Source organism: Mus caroli, chromosome 5, assembly GCF_900094665.2.
Source record: "Mus caroli chromosome 5, CAROLI_EIJ_v1.1, whole genome shotgun sequence".
NCBI lineage: Eukaryota > Metazoa > Chordata > Mammalia > Rodentia > Muridae > Mus > Mus caroli.
The window spans coordinates 122,844,260-122,866,748 of record NC_034574.1 but is presented as its reverse complement, the minus strand read 5'-3'; the positions used below and the strand labels follow the sequence as shown (position 1 = coordinate 122,866,748).

Here is a 22,489-nt window from a genome sequence, read left to right as displayed (position 1 = left end):
CAAGTCACTGCCGGACAACTCAAGCCAGCACAGAAGGGGACAGGGCGGTGGAGGCAGGATCGCCTCAGTACAGACTGGGCCTTTTCATTGTGTTTTTGAGACAGGCTCTCACTATGTGACAGACTCCCAGGCTGGCCTGGAACCTGCTCTGCAGCTGCCACTGCCCTCAGCCTTGTGCTCCTCCTGCCCCCACTCCTAAGGAGCACGACCCTGGGCCCGAGTGAATTTTAAAGACTGTGGAGTCTGTGCAGTAGGTGGGTGGATACTCAGTGCCCTTGAGCAACTCCTTAGTGACTGAAGCTGACTTGCTATTTGAAATTTACCCTGCAAAGTTTGCTGAGTCAGTTCAACAGAAGTAAACAGGCATTTTGGAAAACAGAGTTCTGAATACACAGAACAAAATGATCTATTGACACTCTTTCCTTAAAAGCACACACCAAACAAGTGAGCAGTGCCTATTAATTGCCACACACCTGACTTGGGGACGGAGTGACGAACAGAATTGCTAAACTTTTCTAAGCTTGAAGCAGCGTGCCATCAATTCATGTTCTGAAAAGCTACCCTTTGATACCAGAAAAAGGGCATCAAAGTCAACGAACACTTCACCTAGAGCTCCCTCCCACCTCACAGCCAGCCAACAGGCACTCTCTTCTGAAGCCTATTGCTGGCTTGTTATGTATCTGTTGCCTCTCCTTTCCAAGTGCTAGCTGTACAAGGAAGATGAGGTCCAGTTTCCCAACTCTGACTATATATTAGACCATATATTAAAAGGCACAGGAGCCGGGCGTGGTGGCGAACACCTTTAATCCCAGCACTCGGGAGGCAGAGGCAGGCGGATTTCTGAGTTCGAGGCCAGCCTGGTCTACAAAGTGAGTTCCAGGACAGCCAGGGCTACAGAGAGAAACCCTGTCTCAAGAAAAAAAAAAAAAGTGTGGAAAAATAAGCTGACACGTAGCTTTGTTGTTAGTAGAGTGAGTGACTGCATGTTCAGGTCCCTTCCATCCCAAACACCACATGATGGTGTGTGTGTGTGTGTGTGTGTTAGTGATAAAGTACTTGCTTAGCATCCCTAGGTTCTATCCCCAGCACCACACCACATCATCATCACAATAATAACAGTGATAATAATGGTGTGGAAGGTGTCTGTCATTCAGTGGTACCTGCCAAGCACGTGTAAGACCGTGAGTACCATCCCCAACATCACAAAATGATGACCATAATGATGAGGAGAAGGAAGAAGAGTATATCCCAACAACAGCTGGGGGTACTGCTCAGAAATCTGCCTAGTTGCCAGGCGGTAGTGGCGCACGCCTTTAGTCCCAGCACTCAGGAGGCAGAGGCAGATGGATATCTGAGTTCAAGGCCAGCCTGTTCTAAAAAGCATGGTCCAGGACAGCCAGACCTCTACCGCAAAACCTTGTCTGGAGGGAGGGGGGGAAAACTTGGCCTGGTTTTCTGGTTGGTCTTAACTGTCAACTTGAAACAGCTTGGAATCATCAAAAGGAGACAAAGCTTCAGTGACAAACTGCCTCTTATCAGGCTGGTCTATGGGCATGTCCATGAGGGTTCATCTTGATTATTAAATGATGAAGGAGGGTACAACCTGGCCAACTGATGGTGGCACAGGCTTTTAATCCCAGCACTTGGGAGGCAGAGGCAGACAAATTTCTGAGTTTGAGGCCAGCCTGGTCTACAGAGTGAGTTCCAGGACAGCCAGGGCTACACAGAGAAACCCTGTCTCGGAAAAAAAAAAAAAAAAAAAATAGAAAATGACAGTAAACCAGACATCAGAGTCCTTGAACTGTTTCTGAAGCTTCGGTTTCCTGCCTGTGTCCTGGAAGTGTAAGATGTAATAAAAACCTTTCTATTCCTAAATTGCTTTGGTCGTGGTGTTTGTCACAGCAACGGAAAGAAAACTAGCACACCCAGTACGGTCACAACCCTGGATACCTTCCTCAATTTTCCAATAACAATAATAGCGATAATGGCTGGCGATGCAGGTCGGTGACAAAGCCTTTGCCCAGAAAAGTCCTGGGTACCATTTCCACCATCACAAAACGATGATGGTGATGATGCTGGCTGGGAATATGACTCAGTCAGTAGTAGAGTGTTTCCCTAGCGTATGCAAAGTCCACATCCCAAGATAGTGATAATGACTGGGACGTTATCTCTGGATCACACTACTTCCAGAGCGCGTACAAGGTCTTGGGATCCATTCCCAGAACCAAAAGAAAGAAAAAAAGGAAACCCCTCTATCCTTCCAACATTCCACTCCCCAAAAGATGTGGGAGGCGAGCGAGTTCCCACAGCAGCAGGGTCCCTCCCCTGCCGCCCCACTTCCAGGCACTTCCGGCCCGTGCACCCCGCCCACCCGTCCTGCTCGCGGGTCCCGAGGTCTAGCCGCCGGCCGCTTCACGGTCCCCAGATGATCCCGGCTTCCCCCGGTCGTGTCGCTTACACTTCCATGTTGCCTCTGCCTCGGCGTACGCAACCGCCGTGAGAAGAGTCTCACGTTGCGCCGGCGTTGCTCTGCTCACCAGTTCCGTGTGTGTGCCGCAAGGCACGCTGGGACTGCCGGGATGCATGCCGGGATCGCTGCGGGGCACGCCCGGTTATTCCTTAATTCTAGGTGCTCCTACCCTGGTCTAACTTCAGACTGTCAAGCGTTTTCGTAGTGCAGGTTTTGTTAGGGTTTGCCTTGGCCGCGTTAAAATCCCTAAACCGGGCATGCTGGCTCATACCTGTAATCCCAGCACTAGAGAGGCTGAGGCAGGAGAATTGTTAGGAGTTTCTGGCCAGCCTGAGCTACATAATGACTTTCAAGCCATCGGGGGCTATTTGAGACCTTGTGTTTTTGTTTTTGTTAAAAACAAAAAAACGTAAGCCAGGCATGGTAGCACAAGCCGCTAATTCCAACAAGGGGGGAAGAAGGAGGCAGAGAAAAGAGAAACCCAGTCTCAACAGACAGAGAACTGGGGGGATGGTTTAAGCACGTAGGGGGCTGAGACAGGTGGAATGCCTTGAGTTCGAAGACAGCTTGGGCAGCATGGTGAGTTCCAGTCAACGTAAACTATGTAGAGATCCCGTTTCCCATACAACCGTTAAAAATTGGGGGGGGGGGGAGAACAGATTTTCATAAAGTAGCCTTTCAGACTCAGAGATCTGCCTGCCTCTGCCTCCCAGTGCTGAGATTAAAGGTGTGAGTGTTAAAATGGTTTGCAGGGGATTATGTATTAGAAGTGGAGGGTGTCTGGAAGATATGGTGGCATATGCCTGTAATTCCTCCACTGTGGAGATGGAGGCAAGAAAATCAGTTTTTCATAGTCATCTTCAGCTACATGAGGAGTTTGAGGCCACCATAGGCTATATGAAAACTTTGTCTCAGCCGGGCGGTGGTGGCGCATGCCTTTAATCCCAGCACTTTGGAGGCAGAGACAGGCAGATTTCTGAGTTCTTAGTTCACAGCCAGCCTGGTCTACAGAGTGAGTTCCAGGATAGCCAGGGCTACACAGAGAAACCCTGTCTCAAAATACCAAAAAGAAAAGAAAAGTCTGTCTCATAAAAACCAATGTGTGTGTGTGTGTGCAACAGGTACATCCAAGAATGATAGTATTTGAAAATAAGAAAAAATTAAAACAAAATTAAAAATTATCAAGTAAATAAAATGTCATCGTAAGCCGGGCGTGGTAGCGCACGCCTTTAATCCCAGCACTCGGGAGGCAGAGGCAGGCGGATTTCTGAGTTCGAGGCCAGCCTGGTCTACAAAGTGAGTNAAAAAAAAAAAAAAAAAAAAAAAAAGTCATCGAAACGTTAAGACTGAATGGTGCCCTGTACCTGTCTTGAGGAGAATGGGTCCCATAATCGTGTTCATGGTGTTACTCCCTCAACAGTCTTACCGTGATTGCCCACTGGGTGCTGGTGATTCAGATGTGAATAATACACACTCTCCAGGCTAGCTGACAGCCCAGTTGGAGGACCAGTTCAGGGCATAAATAACACACTGTGTTTAGACTCTAGCACAGTCAGGGGAATGACTAACAAGGACAAAGAGGCGTCCCAAAGCCAAGAGTGTTTGAGGTGCGTTGAAAGCGGATCGATCAAAACCAAGGCTTCAGAGATAGACTCGTGGAAGACAGTGCCTCGGAGAGCCCCGCCATAAATTGGTTCAGAGATGAATGCAAGTAGGGGAGTTAATGCAAGTAGGGGAGTTGGCTGGCACCCAAGTTCAAATGGCATCCACCTAGACACCTGTGCAGTGAGCTCAACCTGGTTGATAAATCAGTGAGTGTCCTGAACTACCTGGTTTTTGTTTGAGTTTCTTTGTTTTGAGTCAAGGTCTTAAGGAGCCCAGGCTGACCTCAGACTGGCTATGTAGCAAAGGATTCCCTTGAACTCTCTATCCTCCTGCCTCTCCCTCCCAAGCAGTGCTGGGGATGCTTGGGAAGGCACTTCCTCAGTGAGCTGCATCGCCAGCCTTTCCTTGCCCTTTGTTTTCATCTGAAGGACTGGAAAGGCGGGTGATTGTCATGTGAGGCTCGGTGGGGTGGCAACCCTGTTAGCGGGTTGTTCATTAATGGGATCCCTCGGGTGACTAGCCAGATCTTGGAGAGCTTTCCTGGGCAGATGGGCAGATATTACGTGTGTCCTGAGATGCTAATCTTTACACTTCCTGCCTCCGTGTCTCCTACTCTCCCAGACTCTCCTTTCCTCACCTTGAGGAGCGTGGCGATTATCAGGGCCGCCTTCTAGATGTGCTCCATGAGAACTTAAAAAGGCTATCCAGGGGCTGGTGAGATGGCTCAGTGGGTAAGAGCACCCGACTGCTCTTCCGAAGGTCCAGAGTTCAAATCCCAGCAACCACATGGTGGCTCACAACCATCCGTAACGAGATCTGGCGTCCTCTTCTGGAGTGTCTGAAGACAGCTACAGTGTACTTACATATAATAAATAAATAAATCTTTAAAAAAAAAAAAAGGCTATCCATTAAAATATTTAACGCAGTGCCTACAATATGTTAGAACTCAAGATATTTCGAAAAACCAAGAGAGAGAGAGAGAGAGAGAGAGAGAGAGAGAGAGATCTAGTTAACTCTCCTAAATATTTTTCATTCGTTTCGTTTATTTGACACAGGATCTCATATAGCCTAGTCCCACCATGAACTCACCTATGCAAGTGAGGATAAACCTGAATAGATCTGAAACTCCTGACCCTGCTTCCACCTCCTGACAGCTGAGATCCCAGGCATGAGCCACTATGCTAGCTTTAAGCAGGATTAAGATTCAAGCCCTGAGCTTCATGCATGCTAAGCAAGCACTCGACCAGCTGTATCCCAAGGCTTCTCCTAAGGTTTCCTAAACTTTCTCTGCTCTTTGGTTAAGAACCAGAGCTTGAGGTTTCCGGGGCTGACGTTCACAGGGTGAGAGTGAACTAAGACTCTCTATTCCTCTTGCTCTGAGAGGGCTCTACTCTGACACATGCCACCAGCTTCTTTTGACAGGCACAAACTCCAAATCCTCCCTGGGCAATTCTAGACGAGTGTCCACTGCTGAGCCATGCCCTTCTCATTTCATAGATTCTAAGCGAGTGCTCTATTTCTGAGCCATACCAGAACTCTTAAGCACTTACTATAATCGAGGTCTATTTGGCATGATTTTGAAAACTTGTTTCTACACAAGGCATGGACGTTTGATTAAAGTCCTGCATTGTGTGATACAGACATTCTAGCAACTACTGAGCATGCTCCCCGGATGCTCCCAGTCCCATCTTGGCTATCTCTAGCATCTCTGGTCTATTGGTGATTTAAAAACATCCATAGCCCATAAGGGGCTGTAGGGATGACTCCAGGCTTAAGAGGATGTGTTGCTCTTGGAGAGAATCCAGTTTCAGTTTCCAGCTTGCCGCATACAGAGGCTCACTGTCGTCTGTAACTCCAGTTCCATGGATGCCCATGTGCTCCTCTGACTGCCATTGACGTCAGGCACATACATAATGCACATACATACACGCATCCTTCTCCATGATTGGAGGTCTATCATGACACACCTGGTCTCCACAGTGGCCGCTGCCCACTCTTCCAGCCATGTTCTTGTGCTGATTCAAGGTAAGCCCAGACCTCCTGCTTTGAGAATGAACATGATAGACTGAAGGAAGCCCTGAGTTTTAACCCTCAATTGCCCATTAGAATCCCTTTCTAGACTCTCTAGAGAAATACCAACTGGGCTACATCCCAACTTTTGGGTTTGGTTTTTTTTTTGTCCTTTTTTTCGTACATTTATGTATGTAGTATGCATGCACGTGTATGTATCATGCGTATGCGTAGAGTGTAGAGGACAATTTGGTGAAGTCATTCTCTCTTTCCACTATGTGGGTCCTGGAATCAAACTCAGATTGTAAGATTTGACAATAAGCAGCTTTACCCACTGAGGCACCTCACTGGATCCATCTTTTCTTTAGGTAGGCATTTGTTTGGGGGTGGGGGAGGGGAGGTGTGCACCACTTGCCACAGAACATGTGTGGAGGTTGGAGAACAACCATTGGGGTCCGTTCTTGCCTTTCCCCTTATTGAGGCAGGGCCTCTCTTATATTTGCCACTGCTCCAAGTCCCAGACTAGCTGGCCCCCACATTCCTCCAGTCTTCTCGCCCGTCTTGAGTAGAAATACTGAGACCACAGATGAGTCCCACAGCTGACCTTCTATATGATTTCCAGGGATCGAACTCAGCCGGCCAACCTTTCAAGGCTAGCTCGTTGTGCCGAGCCATCTCTCTAAGCCCTGATTCAAAGTCTTGACATTCCTACCTCAGGCTCCCGACTGCTGAGATCACAGGTATGTGCTAACAGTTATCACTGGTAACTTAGCATTTAGCAGATAGCTAGCTTTCCACAGCCTGACTGCCAGCCTTTTTTTTTTTTTTTTTTTTTTTTTTTAATTCCATAACCCAGGCTACCTTGAGCTGGCTTATGCAGCTCAGGATGACCTAGAACTTCTGGTCCTCCTCCCTCAGTCTTCCGAAAGCCGGGACTACTGGCGTATACCACCATGCTTCATTAGTAGTCTGTATTGGCCTGGAACCTAAAGCAAGCCTTTTGCCTCAGCCTCCAGAGTACTGGTATAACCGGCATACAAAACCATACCTGATTTAGCATGGGACCCTACCACTGCCCCCTACTTTGAGACAAGGTCTCACTCTTTAGTCCCTGTTGCCCACCCACCTACCCCTACCTGCCACGCCCCACCCCGGCCTCTGCCTCCCAAGTGCTGAAACTGTTTTGAAACAGGTTCATCTGCAACCCAGGCCTGGAACCTCCAGCAATCTTCCTGCCTCAGCCTCCCGGGTGCTGCTGGGATGACAAACCTGTCATCTGTCTTCACCTCAGCCAAGGTTTTATGTGCTTGGACCTCAGCACAGCTAGTGCTGACTCCCTGGAAATCACCTCTTCCTGCTGCTAGTAGCTTAGCCAGAGGTGGTCCCGCCCATAAGCGTGATTGATGAGTCACACCCACCTCTCCCAATTGGCTCTACTCTTCCAGGAGGCGGGGACAAGACAGAGGGGCAGCGGACGCCATCCGGACCAGAAAAAGCCAGGAGAGACCAGAAGGTAACCTGGTCCCTGAGGGTCTTGATCCACTAGGTCCAGGGAACGTGGGACAGAGGGAACAAACAAGAGGGAACGCGAAGTCTGTGGTGCGCTTGCTGAGTGCTGCCCACGTCCTGCAAGCCGAGCAGGTGTCCAAACTCCGTCCCTGCCCCGTAGACCTCCGGAGCCGAGTTGGTCAGTGTGGTCTTGTCTTCCAGATTCGTAAGACAGAAGCTCCAGGAGGAGGAGGAACCGCCCAACATGGCATCAGAGGTGTGTAGGACTGAGGGGACCTTGCAAAGGAGAGGGGAGGAACCAGTCGGGTTGAACCGCGTATGGGGGCCATCTCCTGCCACACAGACCTGCAGTGATCCTGAAATTCCCGACCACACTTCCAAAGACTGGCTTCACGTAGACTCAGGGATGTCCGCGTCGCTATCTGCCCATCCTGCGCCACCTAGTGGCTAACGTAATGATCTCACTATTGGCCACTTTGTCGGGCGGTTTTCCCCGCTTTTTGTTTTTGTTGTTGTTTTGTAGTTTTTTTTTTTTTCGTTTGTTTTTTGAGACAGAGTTCCCATGTGGAATCCTGGAACTCGCTCTGTAGACCAGGCTGGCCTAGACCTCAGAGGTCCACCTGCTTCTGCCTCCCAGAGCGCTGGGATTAAAGGTATGAGCTACTGAGCCCTGCGTTTTCCCTTTTTAAAGAATTATTTTAAAATGTATATTTGTATGGATGTTTTGCCTGCATGTATAGACGTCTGTGAACCACGGGGCTGGCTGCTCCCTATGTGGGATCTAAAGGAATGGAGTTACAGATGTTTGAGAGCCACTATGTGGGTGAAGACCAAACATCCGTGCTCTTACTGGCTGAGCCCGGCTCTCCAGTCCCTGTTTTTCTTTCTTTGAGACAATGGCTAACTTTTAGCCCAGGCTAGACCGCTTTTCACCCCACAACTTCTTGTCAGGCCCCGCCCAACAGGATAACGGTCCTCCTATTCACTTGTTCCCATGTATAGGAAAACTTGAGTCCCTAAATTGTCCTTGAGGTCCATCATATAGAACCGGCCAGGAAGGAGGGACCTCTCTCCGTGGCCCCAGTGACTCCCTAGGGTGTCGCTGTCCTCTCCCCCGGGCCAGGAATCCCTGGCTTGTCTTCCTATTTAGTGAAAGGTGTGCAAGATATAGGTCTCCCGTGGGCTTGGTTGGTTTATCTGGTAAATGGAATGATGACAGCTATTGGGCTTCACCTGTAAGGGATGGATCTCAAGAGTCATCGCTCTGAACTCTTAGGGAATGGAGGCTGTAGGGAAGCAGATGCCTGCATGTGTGGTCCCTTCTGGTCTTCGTTAGCTGGCAACTCACCTCCTTCCTCGTAGCTCATCATTCCGATTAAAGATTTAACTCACTTGAGTTACGACGGCCTGATCTACTTAGCTGCTGGGTCATGCGGAGGGTCAGGAACAAGGGCTGGACTTTGGAGCCAAACAGATATGATTTGTACACCAGGGTCCTTGACCTCTTAGTTCCTTTGTGAAGTAGGGGTGTTGGTGTCCACTTCATAAAAGGATGTAATTGCAGTACCATGTAATTGCAGTAGCCCATGCCTCAAAACCCAGCACTTGGGAGACAGAGGCAGGAGGGGCTCCATAAGTTCAAGGCCAGCCTGGTCTATAGAATGAGTTCCAGGACAGCCAGGGCTACACAGAGAACCCCTGTCTTGAAAAACAAACAAAGGGAAAAAAAAAAAACCCATACTATTAATCCTCCTGCATCTGCCTCCCTAATGCTGGTATTACAAGCGAGCACCACTACACCCGGCTAACTAACTATTCCGATGCTTCTCTTGTGCATTTAAATGGAATCTTACTCATTCCACTCGGCCCTCTCCCCCTTCTACCCGGCTTCCAGCTTGCAGCTATACCCTCTCCATTTGTATTGGTCCAGAACTGAACCTATCTCCACAAGCCAAAACACATGGCTGGGGTTGTAGCTCAGTGGTAAAACACCAGCTTAGAATCTCTCACTAAGGGACTGGGCTATGACTCAGTGGTAGAGCACCTGTGTTTCACAAACAAGGCCCTAGGTTAAATTCCAAATATAGGAATGGGCCTGGTCAAGGGGGAGTGTGTGTCTGGAAGCCTGCTGATGGAATTGGAGCTCAGAGTTCTGCACTCCTGGAACACAGTGGTCTGGGCTGCAGATGGCCTCAGCTTGCCTAAAGCCATTCTGTGGGTTGATACTAATTGTTCTGGCTGCTGTCCTGCTTATTAAGGAGTTGTTATTACCAACAAACCAGGCACAGAGGCTGAAAATCTGGAAAGGAAGGCAGTGGCAGGATGCTTCCTGGGCCTTCCCCTGCAGCCTCCTGACTTGTTTCTCCATACTGACTGTCTGGCCCTGACCCACAGGCCCCAGGGGCCCAGGGGGAAGGGTGTTGAAAGAGATCCTTCGAAGGTCAGGTGTAGATCCTCTCACAGAGCTGAGGATGATGCTGGAGGCTGCTTCTGCGGTTCAGAGTCCTTCTGATGGTTGAACACGGAGGGGGTGGGCTCCTAGCCAGGGGCCAGAGCAAAGTGCCTGCTCCCTTGAGACACTTCAGGGCTCAGGAGGCAGTGTTGGTAAACTGCTTGCTTTGCAAGGGTAAGGACCTGAATTTGGGTCCCAGTGCTGAAGAAGTTGAAGCTGTTGACCAGCCAGCCTAGCTGAATTGATAAATTCAGGATCAGTGAGCAACAGTGTCTCTAAGAACTTGGTGGTACACTGTAATCCCAGCACGGGGGGGGGGGGGAGGCGGGGGGGTAGAGGCAGAAGGTGAAGATCCCCAGGAATTCCAGACCAGCTTCATGTATATAGTGAGTTCTCAGCTAGCCAAGGATACAGAGTGGGGCCCTGTGTGATGGTTTGAATATTAACTAAGACACCCTGTCTCAAAATTAATAGTAGCAATAAGTAATAAGGTAGAGCACAATTAAGGAAGACACCACTGACTCCAGCATTCTTGTGTGTGTATGTAGGCACACACACACACACACACACACACAAAGCAGAGAAAACAGAGAGCACACACCCTAACCCTGAACACCCCCCAGTCTTCCTTCAGTATGTATTCGCTTTGCAAATGATATCAAACTAAATGCTTATAACATTGGTTCTTAATCTGTGGGTCATGACCCCTCTGAGGGTGGGGCTTTCCCAGGGGTTGTGTGGAGCCATCAGAAAACACAGATATTTACATTGTGATTCATAGCAGCAAAATTACAGTTATGAAGTAGCAACAAAAATAATTTTATGGTTGGGGGGGTCACCACAACAGGATGAACTCTATTTAAGGGTCACGGCTTATAACAAGCCTATCTTGTGGGTATAAACCTTCCTTGCTTTGTAAAGAGGCAAAACTGAGACTTCAAGGAGTTATATGTATACCCAAGGGGAAGAAACCTTATGTTCCCTGTGGCTTTTGCACACACACACACACACACTCACACACTCCATGTCCGCCACCAGTGTCCCTACCATGCTTTTCTGCTGGTCCTGGGTTAGCTGTTTCCTGTATATTCTGCATCCCTTCCTATGGCCTGTCCATATCCTGGCCTGTGTCCTTCTCTTTCCAAACACAAGCCTCTCTGACCTATCCTGCTGCTCTCTGGTGGCTGGAGGTGGGGGATCAGGGAATGTCGTTTTAGAAAAACAATGATACAAAAATAGAGGCTGGACAGAGTGGTGATGATGCACGCCTTTAATCCCAACACTCTGAAAGCAGAGACAGGTGGATCTGTGAGTTCGGAGGCCAGCCTGGTCTACAGAGTGAGTTCCAGGATAGCCAGAGCTACACAGAGAAACCCTGTCTCGGAAAACAAGGAAAGCAAAACAAAATAACAACAATTACACAATGTGATCTATTGGCTAGAGAAAAGTAATTTTGGTGTGGTTCCGGGAATGCCACTGTCCCCCTGGTCCATCCCACGTGGTGAGAAAGAACCCTGAATTGTGTTTCTATCATATCTCCTTGCATGCCCACCAAGTTCCCAAGCCTTTGAGCTTCAGCTGCCCTATTTGTCCAGTGAGAATAATGTCTAATGCCTAGGACGACGACCCCACGCCCTTTCTGGCTAACTCTCTCAAGGGTCCCTTTTGAGAGTCTGTTTTGTTTTGTCCTCTTGGCCAGAGCGGGAAGCTATGGGGTGGCCGGTTTGTGGGTGCTGTCGACCCCATCATGGAGAAGTTCAACTCATCTATCTCCTATGACCGGCATCTGTGGAATGTGGATGTGCAGGGGAGCAAGGCCTACAGCAGGGGCCTGGAGAAAGCGGGGCTTCTCACCAAAGCCGAGATGCAGCAGATACTGCAAGGGTTGGACAAGGTAATCTCCCTGTCACAAGCCACACCCTACATCCATTCCCCTGGGAACCCAGGCTCCTAGCCCAAATCCCTATGCCTGACATTCTCCTTCATTCCCTCCTGCTGATGCTGAAGCTGGAACCCTGGGCTGTGTGCATGCAGGGCAAATGCTCTATGCTGAGTCACGCCCCCAGCCCGTCATTGGGAGACTCTACGCAAGTGTTCTGTTCTATCACTGAGCCTGAGCCTTGTCCTGGCTCTCATATCCTGGGGCATAGGAAGTAGAATTCCAGGCCTGTTGTGTGACCTTGGAATAAGTAGATGGTTACTGCCTCAGATGGCTGGTGCTATAGTTATCACCTCTCTCCTTTTTATTTATTAATTTATTTTTATTTCGCATGCATTGGTGTTTTGCCTAAATGTATGTGTGTCTAAGGATCTCAGACACCCTGGAACTGGAATCGCAGATGGCTGTGGTCCTCAATGTGGGTGCTGGGAATTGAACCTGGGCCCTCTGGAATCGCAGCCAGTGCTTTTAACACCACCCCACCCTACCCTCTTCCCATCTCTGTCTGTCAGTGACTCCTCATTGCTCATGACCAAGGTGGACTGGGTCTGAGAGCATTCCTCAGGGATGGGGAAGTAGTCTATGGATCAGCTGCCATACAAGGGCATTTAACCGTGGTGGAACCGGGACCAAGGCAGGGAGACTCCTGGCTCCCGGTGCCCAATCAACCTGATACCCTGGGTTGCTGCTACCTTGTTCAGGTTGCTGAAGAGTGGGCCCAAGGCACCTTCAAATTACACCCTAATGATGAAGACATCCACACAGCCAATGAGCGGCGCCTGAAGGTATAACACACCCTTCTTCATAACTGATCTCTCTCTCTCTCACCTTATCCCATCACAGGCATCCTTGGCAGAGTAGAAATGGCAAGAGACTTGGGCAGGATGGGGTTGAGGGGGAGGTCCCTGGCATAGGGAAGGAGCCACAGGGTCGGCAGGGACCCCTACCTGGATGGAGTGTCACCACTTGAACTGTGAGCAGGGAGTTCCTAACCTCATGCCTTTTCACTCCAGGAACTCATCGGTGAAGCTGCGGGGAAGCTACACACAGGACGAAGTCGCAACGACCAGGTGTCCCTATCCCTCCTGCCCTCTTTTACGAACATGTCAACCATGGGCGTCCAGGAGGCTCTTAAGGCTCAGCTGCTGTCCTGGTTCTCTAGGGAAGCAGCAAACATTACGCCCTGAATCCGCCCTTCTCCTCTCTACAGGTGGTCACGGACCTCAGGCTGTGGATGAGGCAGACCTGCTCAAAACTTTCCGCCTTCCTCCGGGTTCTCATTGGAACCATGGTCGACCGGGCAGAGGCGTAAGTCTCCCGGGGATACTGCCATGGGAATTTTCTCCTTGGAGGGGATCTAAGCAAGGAATGAGTGTGGCTAACCCTAAACCAGCCATGACAGGAGGTCTGCACACAGCATGGACGATGGTTCCCCCAGGGCTGCATAGTAGATAGGGTCTGGTCTTCCCTGGTCTTCCCTAGTCTTCCCCGGTCTGTATACTCTAGCTCCTTCTGGGGCCAGAGGTGAGTCTATGTCCAACTAAGGCAGAATTACATCTGAACGCCTGGGAGGAAGAACACAATACTCAAGCGAAGTCCAAAGACTCCCGAGCCCTCCTGAAGGAAGAGAATACTAGTATTCCACAGGCCCAGTTGGGTTTGGGTTTTTATTTTCCAGGGTATTTGTTTATTTGTGTTGTTGTTTCTTTTATATGTATAAGTGTTTTGTCTGCACATGTGTATATGTGTGCTGCCCGCATGCCTGGTGCCTGTGGAGGTTAGAAGAGGGCATCAGGTCCTCCTTTCACTCAAGCAGTGAATTAGCCATGAGCCACCATGTGGGGACTGGGAGTCAAATCCCAGGTCTTTCTGCAAGACCAAGGGGCCTTAACCAATAAGCCACCTTTCCAGGCCCACAGGCCCAACTATGACAGGCTCAACGCCCCTCATGAACATGTCAGCAGTTTGACTCAGAGGATAGAGCCCAGGGGGCCACCAGGCTCTGTTCTCTGAATGTGAGATCTAGATGGCCGGGGTGAAGAGAGTTGGACATGAGGCCCTGAAGTATTAGGTGGGCTCAGAGCTCCCAGAGCAATAAGGAGCAGGGTGTGACTTATCAGCTCTATCCCCTACCTAGGACAGCCCAGAGGGCACCAGGCGACAGCATCTGTTTAAGGATTTTTGGAGACTGAAGCTCCAGGTGCCCAAGGAAAGGGCTTGACTAAGCGCAAAGCAGGCAGCCACTCTCCAATCTAGGCTGTCCCATCTTACTCCACTCCCCACCCTACACAGAAGGCAGATGACAGAGCCAAGGGTTGCTTCCTGCCAGCCTCGTCCCATGCATCCATGTTCTAATGTCCTTGGGACTGGCTTTGTCCCCTTCAGACTTGACAAAGGAGACCCTGAAATATCTTAGTATCAGAATTAGGGCAATGTCTCCCATTTCTTAACTCTGTGTCCCCCATTCATAGACCTCTGCTAAGTGTGAATGCAAAGGGATATGAACTGTGTGTGTGTTGGGGGGGGACTGCTGTTAAGAATGAGGAGGGGGTAGTGAATACAGGAAATTGAACATATTGATGGTTAGACACTAAGTGTAGCCTGGGGCTTGCTATGTAGCCCAGGCTAGCCTCAAGTTTCCTTTCTTCCTTTCCTTCTTTTCCTCTCTTTCTCTGTCCTCTCCTCTCCTTCCCTCTCCTCTCCTTTTATTTTTTTATTTTTTTATTTTTTATTTTTTTTATTTATTTATTTATTTTTTTTTTGGTTTTTCGAGACAGGGTTTCTCTGTGTAGCCCTGGCTGTCCTGGCACTCACTTTGTAGACCAGGCTGGCCTCGAACTCAGAAATCCGCCTGCCTCTGCCTCCCGAGTGCTGGGATTAAAGGCGTGCGCCACCACGCCCGGCTTTTTTTATTTTTTTTTAAAGACAGCCCAAGCCGGCTCCAAATCCACTGTGTAACTGAAGCCACCCTTGAACTCCTGGTTCTCCTGCTTCAGCCTCCCAATCGCTAGGATTACAGGTGTCCACCACCACACCCAGAGCTTGGGCTTTGTGTTTGAGACGGAGTCTCATCCACAACACAGACTGGCTTAGAACTCAACATATATAGCCAAAGCTGGTCTCAATCTTACTGCAGTCCTCCTGCCTCAACCTCCCGAGCACTAGGACCGCAGACCCGCACCATCATGCCCTTCCTGGTTTAGTCTTTGAGCTCACTGACTCACTTCCGGTTTTATCCGCAGTGAGCATCTGCTCCCTTTTTATAGGCGGAGCGCCACAGGTCTATTCTTACCTTGCCTGAAAAGAGTGTTCCGGGTGTGCCCTAAGCAAGCCTTACCTGTCCCTGCCAGACCCCAGTCCCTCAGGTCTCCTGCTTCTCCACCTGCTACAGGGAACGTGATGTCCTCTTCCCAGGGTACACACACTTGCAGAGAGCTCAGCCCATTCGCTGGAGCCACTGGATCCTGAGGTGAGTCGTCAGAGCAGGGGCGGTAGGAAGCGGCCCTGACCAAGGGCTTTGATGGAAGAGGAGGCTCCCTGTGTCCTACCACCAACCATCCACCCCTATTTCCCAATTTCCCACAGCCATGCTGTTGCGCTGACACGAGATTCAGAGAGACTCTTGGAGGTGCAGAAGCGAATCAATGTCTTACCACTGGGGAGGTAAGGCAGTAGCCCTCAGTGTCCCCTTATGGAAGCTGAGGGCAAATTGCTACCCAATCAAGACTGAGGAAAGCGTGGAGATTAGAGGGAGGGGCCTATGAGACCCTGCCTCTTCCTCAGGGTCTATATATAGACAGCCGTGGTTGCTAGGAGACGGACATTTCTTCATTGGTTAAGTTGCCCGTGCTCTTGTTGGTAACCACTCACACATTCGCCTATTAGCAGCCCTAGTGAAACTCACTGGGTCACCAACAAAGACATGAAATGTTGAGAAAAGGAAGGACTCGTCAGGGTAGTAAGAGGACAAGAGAGGGTAATGGAGGAGCAAATATGATTAAAATACATTCCGCACGTGTATGAAAATGGCATAATGAAACCAGATTTGTATAATATACATTGCTAATTGAAAACGTTAGGGGCTGGGGAGATGGCTCAGTGGTTAAGCACACTGACTGCTCTTCCAGAGGTCCTGAGTTCAATTCCCAGAAACCACATGGTGGCTCACAACCATCTGTAATGGAATCTGATGCCCTCTTCTGGTGCGTCTGAAGACGGCTACAGTGTACTCATATACATAAAATAAATAAATCTTTTTTTAAAAAAAAGAAAACTTTAGGGTAGGCTGGAGAGATGGCTCAATGTTTAAGGGCCTTGCTGCTCTTCTAGAGGACTGAAGTTCAGTTCCCAGCACCCACCCTGGGCAGAATATAACCCACTTGTAACTTCAGCTCCAGGAACTCCAGTGCCCCCTTCTGGCCTCCATGGGCACTGCACACATGTGACATACATTCACACATGCATACACACACACACACACACACACACACACACACACGTAAGAATAATAAAAACAGGTCCTTAAAAATAAAATAAAACTGTAAAGGCTGGAGAGATGGCTAAGAACATCAGCTGCTTTCACTGAAGTCCCAGGTTCGGTTCCCGGTGCTCACATTGGGTGCTCACAACTGCCTCTAAGATCAGTTCCAGGAGCTCTGAGGTCCTCTTCTGGACTCTGTGGACACCTGAGTGCACATGGTTCACATACAGACAAGAACACATGCACACACATACACACAATATTTTTAATAGAAAAGAGTTAGACCCTGCTCTGCCTTTCAGGTCTCTAACATGGGGATAACCAAACAAGAAAAACGCTGAAACCCCAGCCAGCTTCCCATCTCGCACCATGTTCCCTGCATGGTGAAACTTTTTGGGGCCTTAAGGTGGCCAGGCCAGGAAAGCAGCTGAGTAACTAAGGCTTGCTTCTGGGTGTCGCGTGTGACTGGTACCCAGAGCCTCAGTCTCTGTGAACCCTTGTCTCTCTACAGTGGGGCCATTGCAGGCAACCCTCTGGGTGTGGACCGGGAGCTACTCTGTGCAGGTGAGGCACCTTGGTCATCCTTCTCTGGAGACTGTCACTCTTAGCTTCTGCTGGTCTCAAAGACACACAAGATGACATGTGAGAGGCACAGAGAACTCGTGCCCACATATAAACAGTAGAAGACCCAGGAATGTCGTTTCAACATGACTCAGTAGCCGGTGATGGTTCAGACTTCTGGAGTGTGGCCCCGAGTAGTTTATTTTAGGCATATTTAAACACAGCACAATTTGGTGGAATTTTTCCTGGTGATAAGTAACTCAATCCTATATGCGCAATAAAACTTAAAACATGGTTACATTGAAATTCTTTGTAAAATACACATGACAGCTTCCCTGAAGATGGGTTCCGCAGATTAGGATCTGGGGGAGGATCTGGTGTGGTCTCAGCTACACAGTGCGAAAATCACCAGGCAATTAACCACATCCATTCCCTGGCTTCTGGGCAGAAAGCAGATTACACATCCGTCCCTTTGTAGTCTAACCGCCTGTGTAACCTTCTGGTCCCCCCAGTGCTTATCCATGAGCACCAAGAACCTCCCTCACATCTTGCCTATGGGTATTGAGACCAGTGCCTATGTCAGGGGTACCTATTGCTAGGGAAATTAGACCTCCTTCCGTCCTCGTAAGATCTGTAAAGAGACCCTATTCCCCTCCTCATACCCCTCTTCAATTCCCATTTCCAAGAAGGGGTCAAGGGTGAGTCTGGGCGTCCAGATGTGGGCACTTCTTGCCTTCCAGTTTAGCTGTTTTTCCCTCTCTCACCTCTAGAACTGAACTTTGGGGCCATCACACTCAACAGCATGGATGCCACCAGTGAGAGAGACTTCGTGGGTAAGACCCCAGAGTCCAGGGCTGGGGGTGTACATCAGATAGGGGTGTGCTTGCTTAGTGTGTGTGAAGCTCTGGGTTTGATCCCCTCTGCATGAACTGGGTATAAAATGGGACACACCCATAGTCCCAGCACTTGGGAAATAGAGCCAGGAATATCAGTGATTGACGGACATCCTCTGCTAATTAATTTGTGACCAGCCTGAGCTATGTAAGACCTTGTCACAAACAAACAAACAAAACCAAAATAACTACTACCAACCAAAAGGGGCAGCGAGGTTTCTCAGTGGGTAAAAAGGCACATACTATGAAGCATGGTGAACCTGACACCCTGATACCCTGAGCCCCAAATGGTGAATGGAGAGATCTGACTCCTGCAAGTTCTCCTTTGACCATCTCTGAGTGACCACACAGAGAATAAATGAAAAGAAAAGGCCTGCTGTCCCTTCCAGCTGAGTTCCTGTTTTGGGCTTCTCTGTGTATGACCCACCTCAGCAGGATGGCAGAGGACCTAATTCTCTATGGTACCAAGGAATTCAACTTTGTGCAACTCTCAGATGCCTACAGGTAAGGTCCATATCTCATACCAACCGGAACCATTTCCTCCCATCCCATTGCACCGCCGCCGCCTTTGCCAGACTTGCCTGGTGCCTCTAACAGCAGGCCAGCCAGGCATAAACAGACCCATCAGTCCTAACGCCTCTGTCCCCCCAACCCCCCAGCACCGGAAGCAGCTTGATGCCCCAGAAGAAAAACCCAGACAGCCTGGAGCTGATCCGGAGCAAAGCGGGCCGAGTATTTGGACGGGTGAGCTGGGCAGAGATGGGGTCAAGGCTTCCAGACATACCCAGCGGGAGTCCTTAGGGGACTCCATGTCTGACTCTGGTGTCCCAGTTGCTCAGTGTCACTCCCCCTGCAGTGTGCCGGACTCCTGATGACCCTCAAAGGACTTCCAAGCACCTACAACAAGGACTTACAGGTATGAACCTGGGAGTGTCGTGAGGAATCCTCTGGTCTATACCACATAAATACTTCTCAGAGTTCTGAGAGAGCCAGACAGGTACCCTTAGAATGGCTCCCTCCTGTCCTGGGCACACAGTCTGTGCCTACCCTCAGTGCTAAGGGTACCCAGTGGAACAAGGAATGAGGCTTGGGTGAAGGGCGGGGCTGCGGGTCCCTTAACTGCCACACCCCTCCCAGGAAGACAAGGAGGCTGTGTTTGAAGTGTCTGACACCATGATAGCTGTCCTCCAAGTGGCCACCGGAGTCATCTCTACATTGCAGGCAAGACTAGCCTTCACCTCCCCCACCTCTCCCCCACTAGGCCCAGACCAGGATTTGCAGGGGAGGGGATGAGGCCAGCAGGCCTGGGAGGGGGAGGGATGGATGGGATGGGTTAGATACCAAAGCCCCAGGTTTGGGCTAGGGTAGGTTTTCTGTTTTGGTTTGTTTGTTGGTTGGTTTGTTTGTTTGTTTGTTTTCTGAGACATGGTTTCTCTGTGTAGCCCTGGGTGTCTGGAACTCACTCTGTGCACCAGGTTGGCCTCGAACTCAAGAGATCCACCTGCCTGCCTGTGCCTCCCTAGTGCAGGGGTTAAAGGCCTGCGCCTTAGCCATAGCCACCTGGCTTAGCCCTATCCCAAAAGATAAAAACAAGCTAATAATGAAAATGTTTAAACGGAGAGTGGATTTCTCTTGGGGTGGGCTGGGGTTGGGGCATAACTCCGTTGCTGAGGACACAGTAGGCCAGGCTCCAGGGAGTCTCCCAAGCTCTCCTTTTGCTGGTCTTACGCCTCCAGATTCATCGTGAGAACATGAAACAGGCGCTCAGCCCTGACATGCTGGCCACGGACCTCGCCTACTACCTGGTCCGCAAAGGGGTGAGTGTGAAGCAGCCGGGCTTGGGGACAACGGTGTCACAGGAGAAAACAAACTCCCAACCACCCTCTGCCTATGTCTATAATAGATGCCATTCCGCCAGGCCCATGAGGCCTCAGGGAAAGCTGTGTTTATGGCAGAGACTAAAGGAGTGGCTCTCAACCTGCTGTCGCTACAGGAGCTGCAGACCATCAGGTGTGGCAGACCCCTCCCGCTCACCACTGCCCTTACCCCCTATGTCCCCTCACTCCCAGCCCCCCCCCCATCTGCATCTCCATGCTGTGCTGCATCCCAGAAGCTGATCCTGGGCAGCTGCAGGCTGGGATGCCCTGGCTACTCTGACCCCATCCTCTTTCTCCCCAGTCCCCTGTTCTCAGGTGATGTGACTCACGTGTGGGACTACAGTCACAGCGTGGAACAGTACAGTGCCTTGGGTGGCACAGCGAAATCCAGTGTCGAATGGCAGATCAGGCAGGTGCGGGCCCTACTGCAGGCCCAGGAGCCCTAGATCCCGCCCACCCAAAGCTGCTCCCCAATAAAATGGAGCCCTGAAGAAGCCAAGACAAGCATATGCTTCTGCCTGTGATCCTCATGAGTGGGCTGTGGGATTTGTTGAGCTAGCCAATGGGGTCATGAAGGAAGTAGGAAAAAACAAAACAAAACAAAACAAAACGAATGCCAATGCAAAGAGAGACAGGAACAAAGGTTTTTCCTCCTACACCTTAAATCCCAGATCCCCACCCCCCACCTTGCAGGTAGCATAACTGTGAATGCGAGATTAACACAAAATCATAAACTTAAAACATCCTGAAGGAATGATGGAGAGATGCGTCAGCGCTTACCCTTGCAGAGAACCCAAGTTAGGTTCCCAGCACCCACATAAGGAGGCTCACAAACTTCAGGGAACTCCAGCTCTGAGGGGATCTGGTGCCCTCTTGTGGCTTCCATGGGTACTGCACACACGCCCATCACACACTCATCAAGTACACATCATTTTTTAAAAATTAATAATCTTTTTGATCCAGGCTATGGTGGCTCACTACTTTAATCCCAACATTCGGGAGTCACAGGTAGGCAAATCTCTGAGTTCGAGGCTAGCCTGGTCTACAGAGGGAGCTCCAGGATAGCCAGGGCTACACAGAGAAACCCTACCTCAAAAAAGAAAGTAACCTTTTAAAAACATCACAAGGGCCAGGCAGTGGTGGTGCATGCCTTTAATCCCAGTACTTGGGAGGCAGAGGCAAGCAGATTTCTGAGTTCGAGGCCAGTCTGGTCTGCAGAGTGAGTTCCAGGACAGCCAGGACTGCACAGAGAAACCATATCTCGAAAAAACAAACAAAAAACTCCACAGGGGTCTAGAGCTACATGAGATCCTTTCTCAGTAAAACACATCAAATAAAAATACAGTGCAAGGCCGGGCGTGGTGGCGCACGCCTTTAATCCCAGCACTTGGGAGGCAGAGGCAGGCGGATTTCTGAGTTCGAGGCCAGCCTGGTCTACAGAGTGAGTTCCAGGACAGCCAGGACTACACAGAGAAACCCTGTCTCGAAAAACCAAAAAAAAAAAAAAAAGAAAAAAAAAATACAGTGCAATGCCAGTGGGGCACCACCAGTCTCCACCTGACATAGATCAGGAAAAGCAAGAAAGGAGGATGGGGTGGGGACCTCACTTGCCGTTGGAGGCAGACTGATGCAGAGGCTAGGGGAAGCACCCTGATCATCCTGGGTGGAAGAAACACGTTCTTGGGGACACACAGAACAGGTTGGGGGACCTTCACTGTAACCTTGTCCAAAACGTCACAGAAAACAACCTTTGGGGCATTCCTGGTAAAATAGAGCACCTATGTGCATAGTGTGAGCTTGACCTTGCGCGGTATGAACTAGAGCTACAGGCAGCGCTGTGGACATTTTTGTTGTTTTGTGGACTGCGTATGTGAGGGTTTTGAATCAGGGCTTCACAGAGCCCAGGCTGACCGTAGGCCAGAAAGATGGTTTCCCACCAAGCCCAATGACCAGAGAGCAATCCTCAGGAGATGACCAATGAGTCCTCACATGTTGTTCTCTAAGGTCACATGCATGTCAGGGCATGAGCACTCCCAGGCTTGTAATTCAGCAGCTCACACACAAACAAAGACTTGGTTGGTTGGTTGGTTGGTTGGTTGGTTGGTTGGTTGGTTGGTTAGTGGCCCGGTGGTTAAGAGTACTGGCTGCTCTTCTAGAAAATCCACATTCTGTTCCCAGAACTCACATGGCAGTTCACAGCTCCAGCTCTAGGGGACCCAACTCCCTCATCTGGTCACCTTGGACACACACACACACACACACACACACACACACACACACGGCATCTATTCACACATCTGTTTTTAAAAGAACTAAGGGCGGGTAGAGAGAGGGTTCACCAAAATGGCTCAGAGGTTAAGATCATTGACTGCTCTTCTAGAGGTCCCGAGTTCAATTCCCAGCAACCACATGGTGGCTCACAACCATCTGTAATGGGATCTGATGCCCTCTACTGGTGCGTCTGAAGATAGCTACAGTGTACTCATTATCTGTATCAAATAAATTTTTAAAAATGTTAAGCTGGACAGTGGTGGCGCACATCTTTAATCCCCACACTTGGGAGGCAGGCGGATTTCTGAGTTCAAGGCCACCTGGTCTACAGAGTGAGTTTCAGGATAGCCAAAAAAAAAAAAAAAAATAGTTAAGAAATATATTTGTATCTAACAGATACTGGAGAGAGCCTGAGGTCCTGG

General features: G+C 49.8%; 2 protein-coding genes across 4 annotated transcripts in view; one reads left to right on the top strand and one right to left on the bottom strand.

The window, feature by feature from the left end:
- Crcp (CGRP receptor component) overlaps positions 1-2,588 on the bottom strand; it is a 32,738-nt gene extending 30,150 nt beyond the window's left edge. The window contains exon 1 of one of the 2 annotated variants that reach the window (XM_021163974.2): positions 2,459-2,588. In XM_021163974.2, the coding sequence (XP_021019633.1) occupies positions 2,459-2,466 (8 nt within the window). In that variant the 5' untranslated portion in view covers positions 2,467-2,588. Of the gene's footprint in view, positions 1-2,371; positions 2,435-2,458 lie in introns of those variants that run through there. The other variant, XM_029477294.1, reaches the window with a different exon arrangement.
- Positions 2,589-7,500: 4,912 nt separating this feature from the next.
- Asl (argininosuccinate lyase) lies at positions 7,501-20,303 on the top strand. 2 transcript variants are annotated; one of them, XM_021163972.2, is made up of 17 exons: positions 7,501-7,598; positions 7,796-7,850; positions 11,746-11,940; positions 12,687-12,770; positions 12,999-13,055; positions 13,196-13,293; positions 15,377-15,454; positions 15,571-15,648; positions 16,977-17,029; positions 17,797-17,859; positions 18,309-18,423; positions 18,579-18,663; positions 18,776-18,835; positions 19,057-19,140; positions 19,656-19,736; positions 19,823-19,929; positions 20,098-20,303. In XM_021163972.2, the coding sequence occupies exons 2-17, from the start codon at positions 7,839-7,841 to the stop codon at positions 20,240-20,242; spliced, it is 1,395 nt and encodes a 464-aa protein (XP_021019631.1). In that variant the 5' UTR covers positions 7,501-7,598; positions 7,796-7,838; the 3' UTR covers positions 20,243-20,303. The 2 variants fall into 2 exon arrangements, with proteins under 2 accessions (XP_021019631.1, XP_021019632.1); XM_021163973.2 differs by having other exon boundaries at positions 7,570-7,684.
- The last annotated feature ends 2,186 nt before the right edge of the window (positions 20,304-22,489 follow it).